The sequence below is a fragment of the Cyphellophora europaea genome (assembly GCF_000365145.1).
Source record: "Cyphellophora europaea CBS 101466 unplaced genomic scaffold supercont1.4, whole genome shotgun sequence".
NCBI classification, from domain to species: Eukaryota; Fungi; Ascomycota; class Eurotiomycetes; order Chaetothyriales; family Cyphellophoraceae; genus Cyphellophora; species Cyphellophora europaea.
In genome coordinates this window covers 566,321-586,170 of record NW_008481810.1, presented here as the reverse complement: position 1 = coordinate 586,170, position 19,850 = coordinate 566,321, and the positions used below count along the sequence as shown (strand labels likewise).

General features: G+C 55.5%; 1 protein-coding gene across 1 annotated transcript; it reads left to right on the top strand.

Annotated features, from left to right (window-relative positions):
• Window positions 1-96: 96 nt before the first annotated feature.
• On the top strand, window positions 97-18,313 carry HMPREF1541_04449 (uncharacterized protein; the record flags this gene model as incomplete). The annotated part of the gene is made up of 3 exons (XM_008718794.1): window positions 97-6,984; window positions 7,033-16,725; window positions 16,775-18,313. The coding sequence occupies 3 exons, from the start codon at window positions 97-99 to the stop codon at window positions 18,311-18,313; spliced, it is 18,120 nt and encodes a 6,039-aa protein (XP_008717016.1).
• Between the last annotated feature and the right edge of the window lie 1,537 nt (window positions 18,314-19,850).

The window sequence follows — 19,850 nt, the reverse complement described above, 5'->3', positions numbered from 1 at the left end:
CGAACCGACTCTGTGACAACGTCCTCCTCCCGGCGCCAATCCAAGCGCGACGATGATAATGACAATGACGATGATGAGACACAAGAGACAAGATTCATGCCTAGTTCTACCAGTTTCGCGTCAAGCTCCCGCAGCCCATACGCCGGAGTCGCTGCCCCTTCGGTAGCTTCAAGCTATGCGACCGCGAACGATTCATACGGCTCTACCAGACCAGCCGAGCTTGTGCGCAACGAGAGCATGGCCGACTCTCCCAAAAATGAGTCGCGAAGAGATTCCAAGAGAGGTAGCAAAAGTGAGAAGAAGGGTGAACGCCGTCGCACAACAGATGATTACAACGACGACCCGAGGAATGTGGATCGAAGTGAGCGTGGATCTCGCGATTCTAAGAAGTCCTCCAAATCTGAGAAGAAAGACAAATCTCGCGCCTACGATTCTCACGATGCTTCCTTACTGCAAAACCAATTTCCAGGCCAAGATCCATCTGGCTATGCAGAGCCATATCGCCCGCCAGGGCAAGCATCCGTGTACTACAACGACAACGGAGAAAGCGTAGGCTATCAGCCAGGCGTCCGACCGGACGCTCCTAGCATTGTCTACTCCGCAGACCAAGCTCATCTCATGCGGCCCACAACCAACTCCCAACCGCCACCAGAACCGAGCAGTGTTGGGCGGATCGGGGCCTCGGCGAGTTACTTTGACGGCGAGGGCGGTGCCTACGACACCATGGAGCCAAAGCGACCCGCGAAGCCCGGCAAGAAGCCGAAGTCAGGAGAGCCGAGCAACCGAGTGTCAGGCTCGCGCCCCAGGCTCGGTAATTCTGACAGAGTACCGAGCTCAGGCCCGATGGTTACAGGCGCTCTAGGTGGAAATGCAGTCGGCGAGGCGGCTGCCTATTTCTCGGGAGCTCCGATGACGAGCGGACACGACCCTCGACCTTACCAGACCGCTTCGCCTGAATCGTTCGTTGAGAATACCCGTCCGCCCAAGCAATCAGCCTCCTCCCACGGCCAATCTTATAGCTATGGAGGAGCGGCTGCAGCTGGCGTGGCAGCAAGTGCTGCAGGTGCGTACATGGCAAGTCAAAGCCATCATAGCAACGCTGCCTATCACCAGTCTGGACCAGACCCGAGTTTTGTTGTTGGTCAGAATCAATCCGCATTTCCTCAAATGCAATATCAGCATCGCCATGAGCGTCGTGGGCCGCTTGGCAAATTCGTCAACTGGTTCAAGGATCCGGACAGCGTTGCCCAATTTGAGCAGTACACCGAAGCGATCGGTGTATGCAAATACTGCTTTGACCCCAATTCTTCCCCGATGGACGCGCCACGAAAACACCACTATCACGGCCGCAGATCTTCTCAGAAGCGTCGCTATGAAGGCTCATCCCGAGTAGACAAGAACTCTCGGTACTCATCGTCTGATGATGAGCGGCGCCGAAGTTCTACATCGAAAAAAATAATTGCTGGAGGTCTAGCTGGCCTGGGAGCTGCAAAGATCGGACAAACACTGTATGACCAAAAGCACGACTTTGACGACACATACTCGGTTAGGACTGGTCAGATCAATACGGAGAGGCCGGCGAATCGGAGCAGAGTCAGTTTCCAGGAAGACGACTGGAAACAAAGCGCTTCCCGAGGCGTTAACTTCTCCAAGGAAGAGTTTCGAGATGAGCGCCGTGGTTCCGAACGAAAGAGCAAGAGCAAGCGAGTTGACGAGAGCTCTGAAAAGCGGCGCACTCGGCGACGGCGCTCAAGTTCGAGCTCTTCTTCTTCAAATGGCATTTCCAAGACCGCAGCACTCGGACTCGGTGCAGCAGGCCTTGCAGCTGGCGCTGCTGTGGCCTCCCAACATCGCAGCCGTAGCCGCTCGCCTTCCAAGAGAAAGAAGGGCTACTACTCCAAGCGCATTTCTCCCAAGCATTCGTATGTCGACCTGAACGATACGAAGACTGGCACCTTCGGCCTTGGACAATTCTTCAGCCCGTCGCAGAACGAAAAGAAAGGAAAACACTCCAAGGGCTTCTTCCACTTTTCCAACTCCTCCGGTTCTTCGTCCGACGCAGATCTGGCGTTCGGGGAAGGCACTGTACGACGAAAGAATAGCAGAAAATTCCGCCGCAGCGATGGCCAGGACGATTTTGATGCCGCGACTGCTGCCGCGCTGACAGCTACGGGCATGGCTTTGGCCTCTGAGTCGGACGGTAAGGGTAGGCGTAAACGAAATGCTAACGTGCACAGAGACGACCGGGCTCGTCGCGTTGACGGAGCGCCTCGGATCAAGCTGCAAGATCATGAAACAACCACGGATGCAGATAACGATGACGGCTGGTACGATACCGATGGCGAAGGCGCTCCTTCGAGTGATGACGGTGGCCTTCAGTACGGCGGACGGGCTTCAGCCGCCCAAAGCAAAGAGTCTTTGGTAGAAGAAGGTGGCTGGTGGCCATGGAGCACACCAACGAAGCGACGGAAGGAGCGCCCATCAAGCTCTTCACACCCCTACACTCCAACAAGAATCAATCCAGGCGCTGCCGCCGCACTTGGCGCTGGTGTTGGCGCAGTAGCTGCCGGCATGATGTCTTCACAGCAGCCTTCTTCTGGTCGCAGCACTGGTTCGCTTCCACCCATGCAAGAGATTGAACCAATACCGGCCTCTGACTCGATGATGTCTGGAGCGATTGGGCCCTCAAAAACCGCAAGTGGGCAATACGTGTCTACAACTGGCTCTGTACCATTGCAGCAACCGCAGCCCATCGTTCCAATCGGCTCATTCCCTGAAGCGATCACAAATGATATTGCCAATGACCGCCGGATCTCTGAGCGCGACTATAACTCAAGACGCCGCCGACGAGACTCAAGTCCTGCGAAGTTGCCATCTCGCGGCAGTCAAGTCACATTCGATGTACCCTACGACAGATTCACGGAAACCAGAGAAGATGAACGTGAGCGTGAACGTCGTGACAAGAAGGAGCGACGCAAGACTTATGATTTCTCCGAGATCGCCAAGGATGACGAGAAACGAGCTGCTCGCGAAGCTGAGATAGAAGCTGAATTGCAGAGGCTCTACGAGGAAGACCGAAAGCGCCGTCCCGATCGGAAGCGTGCCAAAGAAGAGAGCCGGGGTAGTTATGACGGTATCGGTACCGCTGCGGCCGCAGCCATAGCGGGTGCTGGTATCGTCGCTGCGTCTGGCCTCAGCCAGAAATCTCGCGAAAGCTCCAATGAGCGCGAGCGACCTTCCGGAACTCGCAAATCAAGCCTCAAGAAAAGCAAGGATCGTGCGGATTCTCCAGCCACGGAAAGCCAGCAGGAGCGGATCGCCAGAATGGCTGCTCAGCGTGTGCAGTCTGAATCTCCTGTTGTGGAGCACGACAGCTATGGAACGTTCTTCGTGCCCAAGGAGATCGCAGAGCATGTTGAGGAGCATAACATTGCTTCATCTACCAGAGATGACCCCGGGGAAGCTCAAGTCGTCGAGATCGTGCCGGGTGAAAAGAAGAACGAGCTGTTCGATCCTTTCAACTATCGCGTATTCGGGACTCGTGACGACGACGATCCCCTCGCATTTCCCTGGGCTGTACCAACACTAGCACTGGTCGAAGCCACACCTCCAGCAAGCAGGCTTGGCAGCCGAGCCACGAGCCCTGCTGTTTCCTCCGCTGCTTCACCAGTCTCTTCGCCTGTCGAAGGTAGAGAGCCTGTGATGGAAGAAGACCTTGGCGAAAAGCTCGACCGCAAAGGTGCAAAGGTGACTTGGGGCGATCATGACACCTATGTCTACGAGGTTATGACGCCTGAGGAAGAGCGAACAAATTTTATTCCTGAACAGCGTAAGGAGGACCGACCGTCGGCTACCGTACGCAATGCCGTCGCCGCAGCTGCAGCAGCTGCGGCCGCGGCCGCGGGCAGCAGGAATCGCGGCAACCGGGATTTCAGGCCCAGTAACCTCAGTCGCGTGGAAACTCTGCCTGACGAATACGGAGAACCCGAAAAGCCGTCTACTCGCGAAGTACCACCCGTGGAACAGATGAGTGCCGAGCAGCGCGAGCATCTGTCAAAGGGCAAAGGCTTTGCGGACATGCCGGGCTCATTTGATGCACCTCAACACGACACTCCCGTTGTGGAAGTCAGTCTGGATGATCTGCTTGATCGTAGAGCAGGCTACGAGGCCCCATTGTCCGAGACCATGAGCGATCTTGTGGATATAACCAAGGTGCCCAAGACCGGCCACGGTTTTGTCGAGGACACGGAGTTGCCGGAAACGCCGCGGGATGAGCATCCTTCCCGAGATGCACGAGATGTTCCGCAAGTCTCTCCAGAGATCGTCGACGTGGCGCCCAGATTGAGTAAAAGCGAGCGACGCCGTATGGAGCGCGCAGCATCCCTTGAAGGCACATCTCAGTACGCACCTGGAACAACCTCAGAGCCGCGTGACCAAGATTCGGAGGTCTTCGACTACCTTGTGGATGATGAAGGCAGGCCGTTGCCGCCTTCCTCGGCCTTGAATCATGGCGTTGAGTCAGTCCCCTCCCAGGGTGGGCGTACTGAGCGTGAGCGGGTCCGGCCCACCAACGACGACACCGAAGGCTACGCGAAACCCAAACGAGCCAGTACCTTCGACGACGACTTTGCATCTGACAAACGCCGGTCAAAGTCCAAAAGCGACTATGTCTCTGACCCCGAAGACTGGGAGCGCTCGCCCTCGCGCAACAGGGATCAGCGATCTGCCAAGTCTGACATTGGTTCCGGTACCAAAGCCGCTGTCGCTGCAGGTGCCGCCGCAGCGAGCATGGCTGCCATTGCCGCCGCAGCGGGTGAAGACGACTTCTATGCAAAGGATAAGAAGTCCAAACGCAGATCGAAGCGCGACAGCGAGATTTTTAATGATGATGATGTTGGCTCAGTCGTTAGCAGTCCAGCAACCAAAGCTGACGACAAGAAGGCTCGTCGTCGTTCCAAACGTGAGTCTGAGGTCTGCGATGACGATGACACTCGGTCCGTTGCTAGCTCTCCGGCCGACTCCAGCTCCCGAAAGAGCAAGGATCGCAAAGATAAAGATAAAGATAAAGAGGAGAAGCGCTCGACTGGTATGTGGGGTAGCATCTTCGGTGGTCCAAAGAGCGATATCAGCACATCCAGCAAAAAGAGCTCGAAATCCTCGAAATCCGAGGGTCGAGCAGAGAGATCAGAGCAGTCAGACAAGAAGAAACGCCGATCTAAGAGCTTCGACATTGATGACAATGCCTCCGCCGCCTCCGAGCCTATGCGCGATAGCCGCGGCAATCGCGACTCTACACCCACAGGTGCAGTCCGTGACCCTACCTCCCAAATGCCGTCCCGCGATCAAAGCGTCGACGATGGCTTCGTTTCCGCGAACGAGGGCAGTACGGAAACGCCAGTGAATGAGTATAGCGAGAATCAGTCTTTTTTAGCGGAGCGCCTCGACATGCCACACAAGCGACCAACGGATACACCAATGGCCACTACTGATGATGGTGTCTCGGGGCAGACAGTCACTACCGAAAGACAGACGCCCTCATCTGGCGAAACAGAAATAACGCCGATAACGCAAGCACGCCGTGTCTCGTTGTTAAGGACGGCCGATCTGGGAGCTACACCTTCTGCAAACAGCCCAACGGCAGTACCAATAAATTTCAGGAGGCCCCCGGGTAGTCCAGCGACGCCAAGGGCATTCTTCAGTAGTCCAGTTGCGAGTCCGCAGAGCCCATCAACCACCCCGAGAACAAGACAGGGTCGGCCAAAATCGACTGAATTCCGGAGCAAGGAATTTAGGCCGCTCTATCTTGTTGAGAAGTCGAGGTCGGAGAAGACTCCTCTGCCGGAGGCTGAAGATAATCTACCGTCCTTGCCAAGCAGCCGCAGCAGCTCTGCCCATCCTAGCATGGATAATCTTCGTGCTGCGGCGGAAAAGCAGGACTATTTTGGCCTCGCGGATGGGAAGGTGAGCCCCAGAAGCTTTCAAGAGCGCGGACGCCGTCACAGCTACAGCTTATGGAATGTTGCGTCGAAACGACCAGAATCTCCTGACTATCTTGACAGCAGAGCCGCCACGCCTGTACCATCAGGCGTGCAAAGAGACAGAGAACTGCGCCAACGCGAAGAACGGGAGGCACGTGAGAAGACCAGGGTTGACCAAGGGAAACCGAAGTACGAATTCCACAGCCCCAGCGAACTGTTGCAAGATCCTGCAAGCCTGGCTGAGTTTACGAGCGGCGATGTTGAAGAAGAAATTCGAGTGGGTAGTCCTTTGCCCAGTGTCGTAAGCGCCCAAGATGATGATTTCATGAGCGCGAGAGAGGGCACCCCAAGCGAGAGAAGCCGCAGCAGATCACGCTCAAGGCCGAGGAGCAGACGTGATACTGTCACTGCTGGAGGTATTGGTCTTGGCATTGGTGCTGCAGCAGCTTTTGGCGTCAACGAGCTCCTGTCTCGGAAAGACAACGACGAGCATCGCAGTCGTGGTCATGATAACATTGATCAGGAGGACATGTACGACAAAGGTGTCCCTCCGCCAGGACCAAGCTTGCCTGCTACGCTTACAGAGCAAGGGTCGGGCGAAGCTGTCATGGCCTCTACTCAGGAGCAGAGTCGCGAAGTGCAACCTGATGTGTCCGCTGAAGCAGATGAGTGGGCTTTCCGGACTGCCGGCAAGAAGTCAAAGAAGGATAAAAAGAAGGCGAAGGCGAAGCCTGCCATGGCTGATGCTGCAACCTTCGAAGCGCCACCAACCGTTCCATCGGCCGCCGAGGAGCCGCTTACTGCTGAAGAAGTGTCCACTCCGGCTACATCTACGCCCATCGCCACCGATGAAGCAGATGAATGGGGGCTTACATCTAGCAAAAAATCAAAGAAGAGTAAGAAAGGCAAAAAGAGGGATGCGCCGTCTGCCATTGATGTCACCAAGGCCGAAGCTAAAGATGAAAATGAGCAGCGTGAAAAAGACGACGACGAACCTCTGACGGCGGTTCCTTCGCTCCCTTCAGAAACTCCACGATCTGCCGACATACCCAAGGACGATACCACTCCAGAGTTTCTACCTCAGCCATTTGATGATCACCCGGTCGAGGTAGCCACGCCCGCTGATGAGCCCACAGGCTTGGAAGAGCACAATGACAAGGACGCCTTTCCCTTCGAAGCTGGCGAAATTGCCTCCGCCGACAGAGAGCTGCCGTCCCAGGATTCACCATTGTCTACGATTGAGCGCACAACTTCCTACGTCCCAGCAGCAGATGAACTCAACAAACAAACCAATGATATCAGCGCCTTCGAAGAAGCGTTCGAGCGAGCTGTTCGTGCGCGGGGACTCAGTCAGAGTAGCAGTCGAGAAGCTGCGCTCGATGCATTCTTGCCAACGAGAGACAACCCTCCATTCGTCCCAGCAGACAGTCTCCCAGCCGTTGGTGAAGAGAGTGGCTCTGGCACACCGAGTAGCACAGAAAAGGCTGGTACAGATGTAGCCGTTGAGCCAGCAGATCTGCCGACCATGGAGGTTGCTCTTGAAGACGACTTTGCTTGGGCCTATACTTCAAAGAAAGACAAAAAGAAGAAGGCCCAGGCAGCTGCGTCTGTCGAAGAGCCGTTCGCTGAGAGCTCCCGGGGTGAAGACCTCACAGGTGCTCCGGAAGAGGTCGACGTTGGAAAGCCACTTGAACCCGGAGCGGACCCCTTAGAAGGAGGTGAGGATGAATTCTCCTGGGTGCCTTCCTCGAAGAAAGATAAGAAGAAGAAAAGGAAGAGCGGCACATCGACTCCAGTGGACGTTGCATCTCTCGTAGAGGAACCATCAAGCAAAGTCTCCGAGACTGAAGTTGACGCCGCACCGGCTGTTGAGCCCGCAGAGCCCGAGCCGCCTACACCTGCTGCTGAAGATGAGTTCTCGTGGGCTCCGATTTCCAAGAAAGACAAGAAGAAAAAGAAAAGGCAGAGTCAAGCCTCCGACTTCTCCGAGCCTACAACGCCCGCTGAGGACGCGCCAACAGGAGCTGCTCGTGATCTTCCAGTGGTGTCTGCCGAAGATTCGAAAGAAACGGCGCCGGATACATGGGAAGAGCCAACCGCCAAAAAGGGCAAGAAGGGCAAGAAGAACAAACATCAATCCTCTGGTTGGACTGACGATGTTGCTCCAATTGCTGGTGCCGCTGCTGTGGCTAGCGGGGCTACCCTCGTCGCTTCTGCCTTTGACGATGACAAGAAGGAAGTCGTCGCCGAACCTGAGATCCTCCCGAAGTCCGAGACGGATCACAATCAAAACGTCCTTGCGGATGAGCAACGTGACACCGAGCCGGTTGAGCCTTCGACACGCGAGAGTTCTACTGCCGAGGAGGCTGAGACCCTAGCTGATGACTTCTTCGAGATGCGTTCCTCTGGCAAGAAGCAAAAGGATAAGAAGAAGCGGAAGTCCTTGATCTCTGCGTGGGAGGATGAACCTGTTGTGACAGAACCTGAGGCTCCTGCAACAGAGATGGAGAGGTCTGTGCCTGTCGATACGCCAAGCGAGCCCGTCGAGGCAGCAACACAACAATCGGGCTCTCCTAAAATTCCTCCTTCGTCCACGGAAGCGTCTGTCGAAGCTCAGCAGTCGATCGAACCCGAAGCACCGAAAGATCTTGGCGAGGATGACTCGGCTGTACCTGCAAAAATGTCCAAAAAGGAGAAGCGCAAATCAAAGAAGAGCGAAAGCATGGCTCTCAATGACGAATCAACCTCTCAATCCGTGTCACAAAAACGCGATATGACCGCGCCCACACCTGTCGAGCCGGTCGATGAGCAAGAAGCTGTCGAGCAGGCCGAAGCGCTTCGAAAAGCATCTCCTCAAGAGCACCATGATGATCCTACGCATCAAGACTTCTTGGCTGGTGCGCACGACAAGTCAACCGATTTTCCTGCTGCGCCTCCTGAGCAGACTCAACCTCGAGATTTTCCAGGCCCCGATACGCTCCCCTCCGTCGTGGCGGCCTATGAGCCAAGTCAAACGGTTGCGCCATCTACGCCGCTCGAAAATGAAAATGAAGTCCCTGCTGAAGACAATATCCTGTTCGTGCCTGCGAAGAAGTCCAAGAAGGAGAAGCGAAAGGAGGCGAAGCGCGGCGCTATCGTTTCTGAAGATGCTGACGCCCCTAGTGCTTCTACTATGGATGAACCTGTTTCTGACGAAGTCGTGGAGCCTGTGGAGCCGAAGGAGTCAAAACCAGTTGACGAACGTGAGATCTCTGCAGAAGATGATGCTGAACCGGTTGGCGCCTCCGAGCATACTCCTGCTGAGCAGAAAGTTACCGATGAAGCCGAAGCCGGCCTCAAGCCTGACTCTACCACGGAAGACTTCGCGCGCACGGCGATTGATGAGCCTGAGGATTTCCCATGGGCGCCAACGAAGAAGAGCAAGAAAGACAAGAAGAAGGGCAAGCGAGCCTCTCTCGCTCTTGATGACCAGCCTGCTCCTTCGCCGGCAGTGGAATCTGCAGAGCTCACCTCGACCAATACTATTGCCTCTGGCGCCGCTGCAGCCGCTCTTGGAACTGCTGCAGTTGCTTCCGCGCTTGACTCAGCATCTGTTACGCCCGCCGAGACACCTGTTCAAGAAGCTGAAGACCTCTCCTGGGCTCCCACCAGGAAGAGCAAGAAGGACAAGAAGAAGCGCAAGAGTGTTACCTGGGCGGAAGATGAGTCGTCCACGCCACAGACGCAAGACAGCGATGCTCCAGTAGCCCCAGAATCGATACCAGCATCAGCAATGAACGAACCTCAACCACCATCTAGCATCTTCGCCGAAGAGCTAATTACCGAGGAGCCTGGCCACCTTGACCCTAACCAGGGTGACATCAATGCTCAAGCACTCGCCGAAGGTCAAGAAGAAATCGAGAAGGTGGGTGACCTGGCCGCAGCTGAACCTGCACCACTCCCTCCGGATGATGTGAAAGCAGCTGAAGGGCAAATGCTGGAGACTCTTAAGCAAGATCCTGAACAGCCTGATCCAGCCGAAGCCGAGGAACCCGCCGGGTGGTTTTCGTGGGCCACTGGTAAGAAGGGTAAGAAGGACAAGAAGAAACGTGGTTCCTTGTTCGGGTTTGTTGCACCAGCCGCTGAAGACGCACCACAGTCTGAAGCTGTCGATGATTCCAATGTTGCCGAGTCTGAAGCTGTCAAGATGGAAGATGTCGATACATTGAAGGCTGAGGTTGTTGACGAGGGGATTGTCGAGCCTGAAGTTGCTGAGTCTCGTAGTGTTGTGCCTGATGTCTTCGAAACTGAGACTACCGAACACCAAGTTCTTGACCTATTGCAAAACGAAGTTGTCGAGACTGGCGTCGATGCAACAGAGGTCGAAGCTGTGCAGCCCAAATCTGACAGCGAAGTTCAGCTTACAACTGAAGACGTCATCGAGGACGACCTTCTAGTCGATGCGGAGTCGAAGATCGACCCCTCTGCTCCATTTAAAGATGCAGACGAAGCCAGAATTCATGCCGAGCCAGGAGCCGAGGAAATCAGCAGAGAAACTGTGCCTGAACCGGATTTTCCTGCACCCGCAGACAACACCGAGGCTGCCATGGAGGACGAGTGGGCCACGCTGTCGAAGAAGAGCAAGAAAGACAAGAAAAAGAAGCGTGCTTCGACTCTCGACTTCGACGAGCCCGAGGTTTCCGAGCCTGCCAGACTTGCTGAAGGTTCCGAATTCCACGAGGCTGCTGTCGCCACCGGAATTGAGACGGTGGACGACTTCGACTGGGACCTTGGACTCTCGAAGAAAGAGCGGAAAGCCAAAGAAAAGGAGCTCAAGTTGGCTGGCAATTGGCCACCGATGAAAGCTAAGGAAGTTGAGCCTGTGCCGGATATTGCCGCCGAGCCATCGATCGAGCCCAAGGATGAGATCACCACTGAGCCTGCTGTCGAGGCCGCCGTCCAGCCGCCAAAAGAAACACACGAAGTACTCACAAAAGAACTTGGGCCCTCTTCCAGCGAAGCTACTGCGCCTGAGATGATCGAAGACCTCGAATGGGATCTCGGGCTGTCTAGCAAGGAGCGCAAAAAGAAGCGGAAACAACTCGAGCTTGCCGGAGAATGGCCACCCATGAAGATCAAAGAACCCGAAAGTGATATCGTACAAGAAGTAGGCGGAGCTACACCAGCAGCAGAAGCCACGTCCGAACCCTCGGCTCAAGCTGAAATGGTCGAGGATCTCGACTGGGATCTTGGACTGTCGAAGAAGGAACGCAAAGCCAAGGAGAAGCAGCTGAAATCCGTGGGCAATTGGCCTCCAATGAAGCTGAATGAAACGGTTCCTGATCAGTCCACTTCGCCAATTGACGTTGTCCAGCCAGATTCGACTCAATTGGACTTCGATGATATGACGAAGGCAGTGCCAGCTTCAACAGATGTGCTGCCCACAGCATCTCTTGTGCCAGAAAGCGATACTCCTCGGGAGCTCCCTCTAGAATCTGAGCCTGTCGAAGAGCCTACTGCAGAAGACGAATGGGGCTTCTCTTCCAAGAAGAGCAAGAAAGAAAAAAAGAAAGCCAAGCGAATGTCTACCTTTTCTGCGTTTGACGAAGCTTCCGGCATGTCAACGCCCGATCCTGCGCCTGAAGTTCCATTGGATGCTGAGGCTGGCAAGCCTCGCGAAGACACGCTCGCCGAGACCTCAGCTACAGAGACTGCAATCAAAACTCCTGTGGTCAGTGACCTCGTTGTCGCTGAAGAAGGGACGCCTGCGCCAACTCACGGTGATATCGCAAAGCACGAAGATACGGAAGTGCCGGCAGATGTCCCAAGAGAGGCCCCTGATGATCTACCCGTAGCTATGTCAGTCGGAACCATAGTCGCCGAAGATGAATGGGCGATTCCGTCTACCAGCAAGAAATCGAAGAAAGACAAGAAGAAGCGTTCTTCTACCTTCGATTGGAACGAACCAACAGAACCCGTGGACACTGAACCGGAAACCATGACTCAGGACACTACTGTTGAACCCGACCCTATCGCTGTACTTCCTGACAATGAGTCCGGGGCGAAGGACGAGCTATCGGTGGCAGGCCAAGAGATCGTCCCCGAGACGGAATCGTTAGCCCGGGAGTTGGCGACTGAAAACCTGGAGTCTTCCCAAGCTGACACTCCAGTGCCAGAAGATGAATCGTCTTTGCCAGCATCGTCGAAGAAAGGCAAGAAGGACAAGAAGAAGAAGAAGCGTGGTTCAACCTTGATCCTTGACGACCTTGCAGAGCATGTTGTGGATGAGATAGCGCCTGTTGCTGAAGATTCAGCCGAACTTGCGGCAGAGTCGTTCTCTGAGGCTGCACAAGCAGACACGAATGAGCATGCTACACCAATCGCGGCAGAAGTGCCTTCAGATATAGAGGGAGAATCTTCGCGACAGGTTCAGACCGAGCTTGAACATGAACCACTTCAACCTGCTCTAGCCGAAGGTGTCGCCGTGTACGAGCCTGCTGCGCAGATGGTCGAGGATACTGACTGGGACCTCAGGCTGAACTCGAAACAGCGCAAGAAGAAGGAGAAGGAGTTGCGTAATTCTGGTAATTGGCCTCCTATGAAGGCCGCTGAGCGAGAAAAGCAAGCTGAAGCTATCGAGCCCGTATTTGAGCCTATTCAAGAGCAAGCCTCGGTGTCTGATCCGTACACTGAGCCAACCAGCGAACCAACACCCGAGGAAACGACTCGGTCGCTCTCCGAGCCGCTGTCAGAGCAACGCGTCGAGCTAAGCACACCTGCAGAGACTGCTGTTTTGCCAAATCAAGTCACTGAGCCAGTGTCAGCGACAATTGCGGAGCATGCGACGGAAACGGTAGAGGTAGAAGATCCAGACTGGGACTTTGGCTTAAGCTCAAAGCAACGCAAAAAGAAGGAGAAGGAGCTCCGTAGCTCAGGCAAATGGCCTCCCACGATGACCATCGAGCGAGCTGTGACAGCCGAGCCAGCATCGGAACCAGTTGCGGAAGCCGAGCCAGCAGTCGAGCCCGTTCCAGAGTCTTTACCAGACTCGGCAGTGGCAGCAGAGCCTTCAGCGGTGGCAGCAGAGCCAGAAGCCGACGACTGGGGTTTCTCAAGCAAGAAGTCCAAGAAAGACAAGAAGAAAAAGCGTGGCTCTGCCTTCTCCTGGGACGATGAGCAATCTACGTCTGTCGATGCTTCTGGCGAGGTTACGCCGACTCCTGACGTTGAGACCACTACTGTCGGTGCCGCAACTCTTGCTGCTGGCGCAGCGGCGGCTGTCGCGTCTGCTACTAAGGATGACGAAGCCTCACGTGACATCGAGTACCCTGCCGAGCCTGATCCTGTAGAGGCTGGCTCGGATGACTGGGCAATTCCTACGAAAAAGAACACCAAGAATGACAAGAAGAAGCGCAAATCCATCCCTGGGTCATTCGCTACCGATTCAGGGATTGCAACTCCATCTACGCCAATGGAGAGTGAGCCTATCATAGCAGTTCCACCACCTCCGTCAGATGAAAGCAAGGAGGTCAAGTCAAGCTTTGGCCGAGAGAAATCCATTGACGACGCCCTCGATGATGTTCTGCTCATGGATACCTTGCAGCGAGACGAAGCAGTCGATGGCAAGGACCGATGGGCTTTCGAGGACGATTTCATGAGTGGCGAGCCATCCAAGTTCTCCGCAGAACCTGAAGATCTTGACACTCATATGGAGGATTCGCCTGCCCTCTTGGAAACGCGGCAGCCAGAAGACCTGCCTGTTGAGCCCGTGACCGTGACCGAGTCTGTACCCAAGCCAGAAGAATTTGGTTCTTCCAAAGAGGCCGCACCTGACGATGACTGGGCCTTCATGACTAGCAAACCGAGCAAGAAGGAAAAGAAGAAGAAACGCCAGTCGACTCTGCAAGAGCCAAGCGCGGATATATCTGCGGATGTATCTGCGGTTGCTACTCCGGAGAGAGCTGCTACTCCTCCGTTAGCAGAGCAGGAGTGGGCACAGGAAGCTTCGGGATCAGCAGAAACTCAAGCGCTGGTGCCCGAGTCTGAGCAAGCGCTAATCGATGATATGGCCCAGGATACACAAGAAGCAGTTCCCGAGGACGACTTCTTTACGACCAAGAAATCAAAGAAGGACAAGAAAAAGAAACGCCAATCCACCTTTGATGACGTCCAGCCTGAGTCTTCAAAGGAACCAGAACCTGTGCCAGCTGTGGATCCCGTGATTGATGCAACTCCTGAGCCTACCGGTGAGGCTACCATAGGATCTGCACGTCAGATGGACTCCGAGACCTCCAAAAATACCGGTTTGGGAGCTGCTGCTCCGGGCGCTGCTGCAGGCGTGGGTGCTGCCGCACTGTCTGGATCAAATCAAGCTCAACCTGAGGATGCGGCCAAAGACGATGACGCTTGGGGCTTCACGCCGTCCAGAAAGTCATCTAAGAAAGACAAGAAGAAAAAGAACCGCCAGGCTGAGTTCTATGAGCCAATCGAGGAGCCTTCTCGAGATCTTGGCATTGAGGAAGATGCGGCTGCACCAGTCGCTGTACCGCAAGAAGAGATCTCGGATGTCCAAGCCCAAGCCCCGCCTATCGTTGATCAGCCGGCCGAAGCAGCAAAGCCCGAAGACGAATGGGACCTTGGCCCGTCTCGGAAGTTGTCGAAAAAGGACAAGAAAAAGAATCGGCGCGCTGAGCTGTACGAGCCTGTCGAGGAGATCTCACCAGATTCACTACAGACAGATGAGACACGGGCGAGGGACTCCAAGTCGCAGCCTGAACCCGTCGCCGATGAGGTTCAGCCAATTGATGATTTCGAGCCTGAAGGAACTAGGGATGTTGAGCAACCGAGCCTCTCGGAGAAAGACAGGAAGAAAAACAGCCATGCGGAGATCTATCAACCTCAAACAGAAGAGGCTGAGCACGTCGAGGTTGATGAGCCGGCAGTCGCTGATACTGAGACCGTGGCACAAAGTTCGGCGGCCCCCATCATCGAGCCCGCTGGTCCTAGTGATCCAGCGCTTCAAGCAGACCCTGACGACGTGTGGGGCTTCAAGCCGCAGAGAAAAGCTTCAAAGAAGGAGCGGAAGAAGCAAAAAGAGTCCGACTTCGATAGCTCTTCGTTCGAGCGACATCTGGCCCCGGCAGAGGACTCTGCATCTTTTCAGGCTCCGACGCCGCCACCAGCCTTTGTCGAAGCGGGTCCGGCCGCCGGAGCATCTCCCCCATCGCCTCGTATTGAGGAGGCGGATATTCTCAGGGATTATGAGGAGCCATCACCAGGTCTGGCTCGGACGGATACATTGCAGGAGGTCGACGATTGGTATGCATCAACGACAAAGCCCAAAAAAGGCAAGAAGAAAGGCGGCATGCACAGGGCAGATACGATAGATGACATTGCTATGAGTTATGGTGACCCTGTCGCAGGACAGGAAGAGGGCAGCAGAGGCTCAAAGAAGCCAGACACCATTCATGAGGAAGATGAAGGGTTTGTTGTTAGCAGGAAGAAGTCGAAGAAAGATAAGAAGAAGGGAAAGGTACCTATCTCGTGGGAAGAGGAGACATTGGATGGAGCGAGAAATGCTCCCATCACCGAGCCTGATAATGCACGAGCAACAAGCCCGGCTCAAGCATGGTCAGCAACTGCGGCACCTACCGAGCCGCGAGACACCACTATGCACGACAGTGATGGCTCTGGTGTGAGCGAAAGCACTCGTGAACGCCGCCGACGTCGACGATCGCCTCAAGCGTGGACTGGGGAGGAGCCACCTGATCTACCTCGTGATCGCGCAACGACGCCCCCACCGGAGCACAACGAGGTCATGGACACAGCTCTTGGTGTCGCTGCACATCTGGGTTTCGGAGCCGATGAGAAAGCAAATGTGAAGCAAGCGCAGCACAGCTCTGCTGGCACGAAAGAGGAGCCAGGGTGGTCGTTTGCAACAGTTCGACCATCGAGAGATGAACTCCAAGAAATGAACCGTGACAGCGGCGTCCAGTTTGAGTCGCCTGTGGTTGGCAGCGGCCATGATTCTGTCAGAGACAGTGGCTACGTGCCCGCTTGGGAGCAAGGCTCGCAACGAGATTCATTACGGCCGATGCGACCACAATCGCCGACGAGTTCAACTGAAGATGTGACGAGAGAGATGGCACCCGAAGGCAGCTTCGAGACTCCGGCAAGACGGCAACCTAGTCCGATTGAGTCGACATCCAAGGATCGCTCGTCAGTCGTCTTCAAGTCATCTCCCGCTGTGGCACCACCTGGGACACCACACATCGACACTTCATTGGCCTACATGCAGACACCTAGTGATCTTCGCCGGTCACCGAGCATACATGGGCGGCACAAGAGCCGTGAAGAGCTCCGTCAAGCCACCGAAGACCGTCGGCGCTCAACGGGGTCGCCCCTGGCTTCCAACCTGATCGATCGAGCCTCATCTTCGGGAGTGGACCGTTCTGTCTTTTCTCCTCCACCATCTAGTCACCCTCTGTCACCTCCTCGATCGCCTCTGCGTGCCATCCCTGAGCACGACCAAAGCGACAGCCTCACCAAGGGCGCGATTGTGGCAGGGGTTGGAGCCTTGGGAGCGGCGGCGCTGGCACGTGACTCGACTAGATCGCTTGCCAAGTCCAAGTCACGGAGCGGATCTAACCGCAGTCTCCGTGGCAGCATAAACTCACCTTTCGACAACACCCAGGCCGGCCCGTCGCGTTCTTTTGATGAGTCCAGCTCCGGCAAAGCTGCCGCCCCAGAACGGGACATGGCTGACTATGTATGTGTTCACTTGGACGTGACTGCGGATCATGCTAACTTTTGCACAGGACGGCTATGGCCACCACCCCGGTAGTCCCATGTCGCCGACGCGACCTCCCTCAATTACGAAGCGCCGGAGCATGCAGCAAATCTCAGACCTGCAGGCAAAGATTGATCAGCTAGCGGGCGAGAATAGAAACCTTGCTGAAGCCAAGATAATCGCAGAGCGGCACCTGGAGGACTTCAGCATCAACCAGAACAAGGCTGAATATGCAACGCAAGAGGCGCTTCGCACTGCCGAGGCGCAGCTACGCGACCGCGATGAAGAGATTGCCAAGCTACAGCACGAGATCGCGGGCATGGCTGCGCTGCACGAGGAGCGCGCCTCCTGGCAAGAGAGCACGCGGGAGCTCGAGACCCTGCGAAGCCAGCACCATGAGCTCTCCAACGGCATGGACAGCATCATACGCCATGAAATCGATGCCGCCATGATTGAGAAAAATGCCGAACTTGAGCGCTTGCAACGCGACCTTGCCGTTGCAAAGGATAAAATCCGCGAACTGCAGAGCCAGATCCTAGCTCAAGGGGCCAGCGGTGGTGACGATTATATTATCGACGTCAAGGATGAAGATTACTTCGACGGTGCGTGTCAGCAGCTCTGCCAGCACGTCCAGCAGTGGGTTCTGCGATTCAGCAAGTACAGCGACGCGCGCATGTGCCGGACGACCAACGAAGTCCGCGATGAGAAGATCGTGGACCGCTTCGATAATGCCATTCTCGACGGCAGCGATGTGGACATCTACCTCGGCGACCGCGTCAAGCGCCGCGATGTCTTCATGAGTGTCGTCATGACCATGATCTGGGAGTACGTCTTCACGAGATACCTCTTCGGCATGGACCGCGAGCAGCGGCAGAAGCTGAAGCAGCTGGAGAAGAATCTGGCCGAAGTGGGCCCGGCCTCGGCGGTGAACCGATGGAGGGCCATCACCCTGACGATGCTCAGCAAGCGCGCACAGTTCAAGAGCCAGTGCGAGAACGACACCGAGGCCGTGGCGCTCGAGGTGTTTGCCACGCTGAGCAAGTTCCTGCCGCCTCCCGGTAACGCGGAGGGGCAGATCGTGGAGAGCCTGCGCGGCGTGATGCGCAAGGCCGTCAGTCTGAGCGTCGAGATGCGCTGTCAGCGGCAGGAGTACGTCATGCTGCCGCCGCTGCAGCCCGAGTACGACACCAATGGTGACCTCGCCCGGCAGGTGTACTTCAACGCCAGCCTGATGAACGAACGCTCGGGCGAGACGAGGGACAATGAGGAGCTGGAGCGCGAGGGCGCCGTCGTGCGCGTCGTGTTGTTCCCACTCGTGGTCTGTAAGACGCTGGTGACGGAAGGCGAGGGGACCGTGGCGCACGAGAGGGAGGAGGAGGTCGTGGTTTGTCCGGCGCAGGTGTTGGTGGCGCGGGAGGGGAGACGGAGTAAGAGTCGGCAGAGTGGGGTCAGTGGTGGGAGGAGTGCGAGTGGGACGCAGAGGGTCGCGAGTATGGATGCGAGGAGCACGCATAGCTTGGGGGCCATGAGCGGGGTGGAGCCTAGTGGGAATGGGGGCATGATTTGATGCGTTGGTTCGATTCGATTCGATTCAAATCGTGCATTGCATTGCATTGCAGGTCTGTCGATTTGTGGATTTTGCATGGTGGGGGGAAATGATTTGCTTTTCATGGCGTTCAGGATCAAGCAGTCCAGGGAAGGGTGGGGGGATAAGGAAAGGCAAGGCAAGGAAAAAAGATTTCTTCGACCGACCGACCGACTGACTGCACGCCATATATTTATATGTCGCTTCTCTGAGCTATGGTTGTTGTTCGAGAGGATGATTGATGACGACGATACGAGTCTCCTTATGGCGTGGCTACTTGGATTTTACATAACTATATCGACATGTCTAGCCTACTTGCTTGCTTGCGAAAATATGTGTATACAACATTCATCATTTCATGTAAATTGCATCATGGATTTGATCTCTCTTCGCTTTTGCGCATATAAACACTCTCTTTTCGTGGACGCCTCGTGTTTCGCCTTTTCTTGACATTGTCTTGGCACTTGATTGGCGAATGAATTCACCTTCCCCAGGAGCCAAAATCTGGCCATACAAAAGGTCCGACAGCATTGCTCTCAACAGATTTATACTATGTATACAGCTTGTCATCGGCCGCCTTTCGTCTTATGGCGCTTCTGCAGGTGTACATTCAATTCGTCTCGGGTGTGGAAGCGGTGGTCGCACATGGAACACGGGTACCAGGTCTTGTCGTCCCGTGGGTGATCGTATGTGGACTTCTGCTGGGTGTTGCCGGAGGGGTTGCGAGCCCGGGATGATCTGGAGGTGCTGTTGTGATGGCTGGATTTGCTGTTGCTGCAGCCCATAGTTTGGGGTTATTGGGTGGAGGGGAGGGGGAGTGGGGTCTGATGTTTTTGGGCTTGAATGGAGGCTTGAATGGAGAGGGCGGGCTGGTCTTTTTCGATAATGATGATTGTGGTCGCTGATACACGATGAGGGAAAAATCTATGCTTGAAGCAGCTCTTCTTGAAGTAGGAACATCAGCTTTATAGATGTGGTGCTGGGAGGTTTGGAGAGACATTGCGCGGCAGGCCCGGCCGCCTATATTAGGTGCCGGCTCTGGCATGGCGGGCGAAGGTTTCTGATTCTGTCGCGGCCGCAACCGACGACGAGTAGATCTGTCCGAGAGCAATAGCATCGCTGAGCATCTGGCGCAGGGTAGCCTCGGCGACCGAGAGGACGGCGCTAGCTCGGCGGCTACCTGAGACACGACCGGCCGCATGGGTCCAGAGGGGTGGAGACAGGCAAGGCACAGTAGAGGTGCATGTTTTGCTGGCTGACGAAAGTACCGCTGTCGTATTTCAGGATTATGAAGCTGTGCTGAATAGCTTGAGGATCTGTCGATGCATAACGTTGGACTGGAAGCCCGGCCGCGGGTGCCTGGTTGCCTTGCCTAGCCTTGGCAGGCATTGTGGCAGCTACTGACGACGTGACTGTGCTGCAGTAAGCGTACGTTTCTAGTACTTACCATCTACTGTTACGAACTCCACACTTGCTTGCTTCAAAAGCGTCAAATCTGGCTTGACCCCAGCCAGCTAGT